At 43.6% G+C, this 10,007-nt stretch overlaps 1 protein-coding gene across 1 annotated transcript; it reads right to left on the reverse strand.

The window, feature by feature from the left end:
- Positions 1–2,035: 2,035 nt before the first annotated feature.
- Positions 2,036–9,636, reverse strand: PHALS_07262 (Protein of unknown function DUF3250; the record flags this gene model as incomplete). The annotated part of the gene is made up of 2 exons (XM_024720698.1): positions 2,036–8,168; positions 8,246–9,636. The coding sequence occupies 2 exons, from the start codon at positions 9,634–9,636 to the stop codon at positions 2,036–2,038; spliced, it is 7,524 nt and encodes a 2,507-aa protein (XP_024585871.1).
- Positions 9,637–10,007: the final 371 nt, after the last annotated feature.

The raw sequence follows: 10,007 nt of genomic DNA on the forward strand, positions 1-10,007 counted from the left end.
CGAAATTGCCCAGTCGCCGTGGACGCTTTTGATTGGAAAGAACAGGACGCTCCGCGTCATCAGACCCCGCGCTTCCCGGCAATAGCCAGGGAAGTAGAAACGCCATGAGCGGTGCTTAAGCAGTGGCCCTGAGCTCTTGCGGTCGAAGACACAGAGCTCGCGGGAGCATTAGGGGTTGTTAGCCCATACATCGCAGGGCGACAATCTGAATGAAGTCGACGGCGTGCCGTGAGTTTGGCAAACTCAAAGCGGAGGTGTCGCTCCACATGCACGTCCACTTCCTTGTGGCTCAGCTGCAGGTTATACAGTGAGGAAAGTTTTCGATGCCGTTGTACCCATCGCTCAAAGAGCGCTTCGTCATTTGTAGTACTTTCGCCAGGGGCGAGCACTACAGGTATTGTCCGCATTGCGTTTAACGAGAGCCACCTCGTTGGGCACTTAGACGAGTGCGATAATCGTTTAACGGAATCTCTTGTGGGACCAAGAAACGAGCTCGAAGAGCTTTCCGTGTGGCAAGTTCATTGGACGGGGGTCCGATGATGTGGACGCGTAACGATCGAGTTACTCGCCTTCTTCATCATCATATGCGGGAAAAGAGGTGTCAGACTCATAGTCGACTACATTCTCAACGAGTTCACTCGGCATTGAAAGCGTGCGCGGAACGCGACGTTTGTGCTCATCAAGCCTAGGATATACATCCCCCGGTACAGCGGACGCACTGTCCGACATGGCACCGCGTGCGGGGACGGGGGACGAAGATGGGCTCTGCCCGTGCTCGCTGTCAGAACCAGCGACACTTGATGGTTTTTGTGTCGTAGACACAGGGCTCATCGGCTAGGAAGCTGTTAAACTCCAACAAGAATTGAGGTGCAGTGTCTAGCGGACACGCGAGCCTCGTTGAGGCAATAATTGATTGGAACTGTATTTCTTTCAATCTCAATGGGGGAGGGTGTAACGGGGTTACACGAACCCTAAAAACAGGGGGGTGTGTCAAACGAGATGTGCATGATGTGACCACACGCCCAAACAAGAATACGGTACGGGGCTAGGTAGCCAGTAGTTATGCATGTATTTATATTTTACTATCTATATTTAGTATATGTAGGAAAATCTAAACTTTAACATTAGAATAAAAAGATAAATAGAAATCAGTTTGGAATATAAACCGAAGAGTCGATTAGCCTTGGGAAGGCAATAATCACTCTTGAAGTAAGCGGATTGCGATCCGCTAAATCATACTTGGTTCTTGTGAGAACGAAAGGTCGGTGACCTAAAGTACGCTTCCTCAAGCGTTTTGCTACGGCAACCCCGCTGCACCGTTACACCAAGAGTATCTACAACCCTAACCCAGGGCTAATTAATTCTTCCGTTAAAACGTAGACTATATTTCTCGATTTTATCTGCGACAAAGCCGCCTCTATCTAAATCTATAGGTTTTCTTATCAATATAATGAAACCTAATTTACTGTATAACTACTGCCACGTATTGACTTCTTGTTTAAGTGGATTCGCACCATTACCGTCTTCTGTAACCAACATCATTGTGTCACTCTTGTGCAACCCAAACCCTTCATACCACATTTCGCTACCCGACAGGCAAACTTCCGGTAATTCTCCTGTTGTGTTTTCATGCTTTGACCAACGCTGTTGTCGGTATGATTTTCATATAAGGCACACTGGTCATTCTCGAAGTAGTTTTTTAATGCCCGAATATTACAAGAATGGTTCTGGACGTAACAAATTACAAACTTAGTTGGGACTCTCAAATTCGATGTTGATCAAGCCAAAAAGGCAGAAGTCTGTCACTATTTAGACTCTCCGCAATTGTATTTAGCGAGCTTTCGCCGAATAGTTGCTCAAAATCAAGTTTCAGACGCACTGGCCATGGCCGTATGTTGATGTAAAACGAATCGTCAGAAGGATGCAGACAGCTTATCATCGTGTCAGAATCATGGAATTTGTGGCTAAAACGAACTTGCAGACAAGAATTAGCTTATGAACGTGGCAACTTGTTGCGCATGACGAGATTTGCCGGTCACTGGTCATCATTCGTTTGATGTAGTGCATTTAGTGCCAGCAAAAGTTTTTTGTAAGCTACAAAGTTTTTTTGTTCATCTTTCGCGTCAGATGACACTTGACCAGGAAATAACAATTGCAAACTCATAAGCGCGTCTGCTGACAAAGATAGACCAATTTGATCAAAGACACGCTTAAGCTGCTTCACCTCGATGCTTCCCGAGTGTTCAGGATCCGTCATCCTCAAATACTCCTCGACAATTTCTAATTGAGAGTCGAAATCAATTGAAGACATTTGGTTGGACAACGATCGAAGAGTAGCATCGCACGCACAAATGTAAGTGTCGTTTGAAGCGACTTGTAAAGACTGAGGCCGGTTGTTAGGCGTGGCTGCTACACCTGTCTTTACGAGATCCTCTTGCCGTTGTGCAACGCTGCTAGCTCGTGCAGATTCAAGTGATGCTTTGCTAAATGATGCCCGCAATTGGGACATTACCTTAAGAAAGAGCCGGTAGGCAATGCATCCGTTTCGCTCCACATCGAAAAGATGCTTGAGCCTTTGCCTTTCTAGTTCTGTTATTTGTTTCTCCAAGGTTCGCTCTAATTGGGTCCAAAAAATTTCTGCGACAAGGCTTCCTTGGTGATTTTGTCCATCATATCCCGTCAGCAGCCGACTTAGATATGCAATTCGAGGCGCTTTGCCTTTGTCCTTTAGCCCCTTTCGATCAAAGTAAAGCCGATTGGATAAATCTTTCAGAAGACGGGCTGCGTAAGGATCCAGTGCGAAGGAGTCAAACTCAGTACGTGAAAGTCCACCCCCATCGTGGCAGAATACAGACATGTTTAGCATCAACGTGCTTATTTGAGCTGGGGATAGATCGTAATTAAGCGCCCGCAAACCGTCACTAATGCTGATTGCTGTCAAATAGCCTTTTTTTTCAAGATCAAAATGGCTGAAAGTAGCATCCAATCTGGCATAATTTAATTCGTCGAAATGATCGATCTTACCTGCAAGATTGGATTTTAATCTGATGCGTGACCGTAGGTGCTCTATTGTCTGATCAAAGCAGCGTAGCTCAAAAATGGACCAAAAAGGCTTAACCGCCTCGTACAGCATCTTCGTGTATTGCACCGCATCCGTTTCTTGAGAGCTTCGAAATTGACGAACAAGCTGTCCAATCACTGTCTCTGCAGGTAAAGGAGACGCATATTTAGCGATGTCCAGACAAAGCAAAATTCTTTTAAGCTGCTTTGCTGTCACACACCCTGTGTACAAATTGTCAAAAGCTTCAAACTCTGCCCGATAATCCACTCCACGTTCATCACACGAGTCTGCGAGATCGGAAAGAATTATCATAGCTGTCTTTGATCTAACACCTGACGACACTAACTCTGTAGATTTGCCAAGCGTTTCGTCTTTTTGACTGCTGTCTATTGGCAAGCCGCTCAAGAAATTTCTTAGGTACCTATGAACAGCCTTGAGGGATACGCTTGAGACTAGATCACCATCACTTTTGTATAGTGTAGATGAAAATTTCTGCAATAGCAGCCCAACAACTCTGCTGGATAGAATATTAATCAGACCGTTTGCTTTCATCTGACGCCACAATTTCGATATCTTTTTTTTGCTAAAACGGTGAACTACGCAAAACTCTTGAAACTGCATGAAGCTCTTCTGGATTTTTGAAGGTGAAATACCCACTGCGGTCTCTAATGCAGAATTTAGCAGTTTTTCACTCTCATAAGATAAATGACGATCCGAGTCCAGTTTCGGGAATTCTAGCACGTGAATGCCGAACGAATGCTTAAAAAATTTAACAAAATCCAATTTTTGCTTATTTGACGGTTCACCAAAAGAAACATAGAGAGATTGTACTTCGCTTGGTGACAATGCGATTCCCAATTTTTGCATTGCTGTAATAAAGTGGTCACATTCTACACAACTATCACTGGTGTTCTCGTTGTATGAAAAAGCTTCGGCAATCTTTTCCGCAGCGTGAACTTCGTCCTGTAGCTTTTCACTGATTTTGCTTTGGATGACTCTAGCATCGATTGCCTTTGAATGCTTTTCGTATATACTCTTGGCCTCTCGCCAATTCATTCGAAGAAAAGAGCCCGAATTAATTAAATCATGAAGCTCAGGATCATATGTGTACAGCAATGTGCGCATCTCATTTTCGTTTAAGGGTAGACGTAACATAGTGTTGCAAATTCTTACAAAATTTGATCGAGATATCGCTCCCTTGGATGAGGTTTCTGTCTGTGTCAAAAAAATCTGATTCCATTTGTTGTACACCTCAGAGAGCTGTTTACTTGGTAACTTATTAGCTTGTTCTTGTGCTGTTTCGCGAAGCTTTTTCTCGACCGCATCCATATCAACAGGTGGTGGTGGCGTTGTCCACTCCAGAAATTCTCGATACCTTATGCCAAATGAACCATTTGCTTTCTCGCCGAAATTCTTTGCGATGCCTTTGAGCTGGACTTCAGTTAGTAATAAAAACCCTTTGTGGGATGCGATCGAGACAAATGTCTCCAGAGAAACTTGTCCATGTTTTTGCCAGTCATATCGTTCAAATTCATTTTGTAACTCGGCAAGGCTTCCACAAGTGAATTTTCTGCAATTCCAGGCCAATTGTTGGAGGTGATGCAAATCATACTTATTCCAACCATAAGTTGGTATTCTCTGACTGTACTTGGTTACTGCCTCAAGTCGTGAGCAAATATCTTGAATCGAGATCTGCGTGACTGGGTTGTTGCTACCGCCTACCATTTGGAAGAGCAAGCGCGCGTCCCGAGTAGCGAATTGCGTCTTTTCTGAATTTTGCTGCATCAAAACTTGAAGCAAATTTTTATGGGATATGAAATGATCGTCAGAGTTTACAGAGGTTAGCATCTTTTCACGTAGGAAGGAAATTCCAGCACTCCGACACCGCTCTAAGGCTTCAGCCAGCTGTTGGCAGTGTGGCAGTTGAGTCAGAATGTGCAGAAGGGCGTGATAGAGAATCTGGTGGCCATTGGCATCAAACATAATCGTCAAGAGATACAACTCCTCGGTGGATAGCTGGACGCCAAGTCTCGACAACCCCTCGTGAAATTTTTTGATAGAAATAAGACCTGATTCCTCAATATCGCCAGTTGACATAAAAATGTAAGATGCATACCCTAAATCAAAGTATAGTCGTCGAAGTACCGACAAACGCTGCCTTCTCTCTTGCTCATAATCTCCAGTAGACGTGGAAAAGATAAATTTGAGAAGAGACTGAAACGCTACCATTCCACTTTCCTTGACCAAAAAATAGTCCATTATTTGCCACAGCAAGGCTGGTGGTAATTCCACCTGTGGCATTCTCGAAAAAAAGTAGACTACCTGCTTTTTTGTCAGCACTTTTGAGCTTACTGCCTCTGGAAAGTCACGCATAATGTCGGCAAGAATGCGGACTTCAAAGCCTGCCAAATCAGCAGATCTCCATTTACTGAAATGAATTTGTAGTTGTATATCTGCTTCTATCAATGTTGTCTTAACATACTCCTTTACGAGGTTCTTTTGCTGTGACTCTTTATATTGCCGACATTGTTTCTGTAGCGTTAGGGTCTCTTCATGCTGTAGGTTTCGGGGGAGGTGAAGCTGCCTAGCAAAACCCTTTTGATAAAGAAAATCGTTAGATTTACGTTCATTTACCTGCGTTTGCGCATCTCCCAGCTTTTTTTCGACATGCTCATATACCAAGCTTTTACTGCTGGAAGAAGCAACAGCTTTCATACGATCCAGGAAAGCTCGTTTTCTTCGCTGAAATTCGATAGACGCCACATTCGTCGTGGAAGGAAGACCAGGGTCAAACGATGCTACTGAAATTTTTGCTTCCTTGGAACTCATGATTGCGTCATTAGTACTATTTATTTCTTCCCCGGAAATGCAATCTCTACGTGTTGGTACAAATGTGAAAGTAGTTAGATTATTTGGCTTACCACTTGAGCAAGGATCTTTCGTATGCTGCTGGATTAGCTCACGATACTCCGTCTCAGCATTCACTAAATTGAAACCCAGCGCAGACAAACACTTTCGAAACGTGGATCGGGTAAGTCGGCCACACTTATCATCGTCAAAATTTTCAAACAACTTCCAAGCTTGTACAATGTCAGAGGCTTTTCGTTTACTTTGTTCTTCGATATACCGACCTAGCGTTTGTCGAATTTTGAAACATAGCAGCCGCTCGCTGCAACTTGAACGAGGATTAATATGGAGCAGCAAATAGTCCACAGCGATATAATTTTTCGTAGCTTCCGAAACATCGAGTCCTATTACTGATCGATCATCTGAATAAGCGTCTGTGACATTAAAAGTTAATTGCAATATATCTCGCTCTACATCAGAGAGAAAAATCCCGTAATTCTCTCCAGATTTCGCAATTGTCTCAATAGGTACAAGCGTCTGCTTTCGATGTTTTCCGTCCACTTTAACAACAAAAGCATCATGAACAGAATTTATCATCCCTGCGTCCATAGCGTATTCGAGTCTCTCTTTCATTTTCGCCATAAGAAGTTCTAAATCTTCGGATGGGGCGGCGTAGTGCAGAAATTGACGGTAATTTACTCGTCCATCTGTGCCAGCGAGAAACATTGACAACAACGCGTGTTGCTGATCGTAGTTAAGTGAGTGCATGTCAACTGTTGATTCTTTTGCTTGTTGCAAAGAATTTAAACGAAGTACCTGGAAAAGATCCTTCCAGTGAATCAAAACAAATATGTCCCCCGCATGCCGCTCGTTTCGATCATTCAAAGGAAACCATCCGCGAATATCTTCACCGCGCACAAGGTCTGACAACAAAAGCTTGCACCTTCCCACCAGTTCGTCTCCTTTTGCAATTTCATTAGAATTGGCTTGATCATCAAAAACTGCCATCTCTAGTCGAAATTTGGACAAAAAACGAAGAAGGCATGCATCGACTTTGAGGGCAAAAGCCTGTTGGCTGCAGCTTAAATCATACTTTGGGCATGCTGATTCAGGTACAATATTCGTGAAAACGTCCGGAAATCCGAGCAGTTGATAGTGTGCGTATGATGATGGGAATTGTTTCCCATGAAAGGGCAAGTTTCGACAAGCAAACACTGTAATTTGCAGTTCATTGGTGAAAATACTCTCATCAAAATCCCATTCTTTCTTGTACAACGCATCAGGCAAGATTGTTTGTTTTCGACTTCCCTCTAATTTCGAAAAGAGCGTAATATCCTGAGGGTAAGAGCGAAGGTGAACTTGCCAAACTTTCAGGATTGAAGTGGAAATGCTCATGATAATGTTTAACGTTCCCAATACGGCCCTACCGCCTTCAGTGTTCGTGACAGAGTTAATTTTGATTTTAGGTTCCTCCACCACTCCGTTTGATTGCAGCAGCTTAGATAGACAGATGGACGATTCGCCAATCAGCTTAATCTCACCTCGAATTACTTGATGTACTTCTAGATTGATAGTCCCGGCAGCCAAATACCTTAAGAAAAAACCATCGACGCTCACTTTGAATATGACAGAAAGATTATAATGTGGGCGATTTCCCATGACAATTGGCGTTGCCTGCGTTTCGAAATCGTAAAAATCACACAAGATAAAAGTCGAAGATTTAATCCCTATCGCACTATCATCAAAGTGTCCATTGATTATTTTCAGTTCAAGTAGCTGCTTCCCAGGAGCCAAGTCCTGCGCTGCCAATACTAACGATTCTGATGAGAATGCGGCATCACATATCTCACTACCACTCTCAGAACCTTCATCGTCTGCTCCCCGCACCCTGATATTTACCAATTCTAGAGCATATTTCAGCTGTCTTGTCTCTGTTTCAAGATTTTGTATTCTTTGTTGCCGCTCTTCACAAAGTATCTCAAGATCCTTCATATGACGTTGCAATTGATTTGTGGTCGAAATTTTAAACATGGCAAGCTCCTCAATTTCGAGAGCAAGATCGCGATTAATGTTAATTTGTGCCTGCAGCATCTTCTCGCAGCGTTCCAGCTCTTGCACTGCTTTTAGATGAGCAACCCGAAGGACGTGCACGCGATTTTGCAAATGATTAATACTGTGGTCATTTTTTTCTTCCATCGAATCGAGAAACGTGGTGGAAATATCATGGCTTTCGTACTCTCGATTTACAACTCCTCCACCGCTGTAATTTTCAGCAAGTGCCAGGCATACATAAATATCAATACATGTCGAGTCTCGATAAGTAGAAAAGTAACGTACACATTGACAGAAGAGGAATTCCTGCTAGGCGCTACGTCATTGCCCGTTGGAGAAGAACAAGCATCGCGTTTTTTGTAAGGTTCGTTATGCGGCCCGGGTGTAGAGACATGGAAATTTGACATGGATTCCAGGCGCGATAATGAGCCACTTATGGCTGTTGATTTGATAACATCAAGACTCCTTTCATTCTGTTTCTCCATCAAATGATGCGCCAGTTGTGCTAAGTCTTGCTCAACCCGATCTTTTGCCTGTTTTGATTGCTTAATACTCTCTTGCAACTCTCGAATGGCACCATGAAGTTTCTGATTTTCCTCACTCACCTGACTAATCGTCGCCTTTTGTTCTTCCGTTAGCTTTTCTAAAGCTAACAGTCTGTCAATGCGTTCCTTGCGCTGAAAAGCATTGTTAATGAACGGGCTTTCACATAGCACGGTCATACGCTCTTCTAAACGGCGGTTTTGCTGTCGCAAAATTTCATATTCTTTTTCCTGATCGCAAGCCTTCATCACCCGTATTTCTAGCTCTTCGTTCTCCACGATAGCATCCTGCAACTGCATGCGAAGCTTATGCACTTGACGATTCATTTGATCCATTTGTTCCAACGTTTTCTCTTGTATTTCACGTTCTGCCAGAGCGTTTAGCTCTAGATTTTCGTATCTCGCATTAAGTATAGCAAGTTGTGCTATCCGGTCCTGCAACTCTCTCTTTAGCAGGTCATGCTCCAAGCTTAAAGGCTCTTTGCTGTCTGCTAATTTCCTTTGTCCTTCATCGTAACTCGACTCAACCACTTCGTTGTTATTTCGCCTTGCCTCCGATTGAAGCCTGTCACTAGACATGCGAAGCTGCGCGTTTTCTGTCTGCAGCTTATTGAGCTGCTTCTCTGCAGTAATAAGTCTCTTTTTTAGCGCCACTTCAAGATCCCCCGAGAATGTTCCACGTTGAAATTTTCGTGCACTTTCAGACTCCAATTTTCGGATATTTCCGGATAAAGCATCACTTTTGCCCATGTTGCAAGCAGCTTTTTTTCTCATCGTCAGTCGTGACTCTCCTCCTTGCTGCTTTGAAGTACTCGATTGTCGACACTTCTCTGCTAGCCATCTATTCTTTTCGATCAGTGTCTGATTTTTTTTCTTTAGCGTGTTGTTTTCAATCTTTAGTGCGGCGATAAATTTTTCTACTTCCCGGTCCCGTCGCACAGGGACAACAGCAATATTACGCCCCATCTCTAGATCGTCTTGATTGTTCATCCGCGTCTTGGAGATCTTTTCCTCGATCATTGCCAACTTAGTATACATACGTTTAATAGTGGTCTCTTGCTCATTCTTCTTCTTCTTAAGCGCCAAGTTTTCGTCCCGCAATAGCAAAAATTTGTCCTCATACTCGCTGGGCATTGTTGCGACTATTTGCACAGTCAGGATATTTCAAAACGGGCAGCTTCTGGGAATAAAAAATCAAATATTTGAGATGGTTTTAGATCATCTTGATTGGCCACGACAAACAGTAGCATAGTAGAACAATTAATTTTTGTAGCCAACCAACACATTGTCGAGGGGAGGACACAAACAATTGCCGCTTTATCTTTTGACGCCAGTGTATTCGCACAAGTCGCAGCAGCGGAGAAACAAGCCCAGGAACGGTGAGAATACTACCCAAAGCGTTATCGAGTCAGCTTCATGAGCGAGCAAGAGGTTGTTAAAGAGCCCCAGCAGCCGGTGACAGAGGAGATAAAGTTCGTGGACGAGTCGGCAATTGCTGTACCCGC

The sequence above is a fragment of the Plasmopara halstedii genome, assembly GCF_900000015.1.
Source record: "Plasmopara halstedii genome assembly, contig: Scaffold_3073, whole genome shotgun sequence".
In the NCBI taxonomy this organism is placed as follows: Eukaryota; Oomycota; class Peronosporomycetes; order Peronosporales; family Peronosporaceae; genus Plasmopara; species Plasmopara halstedii.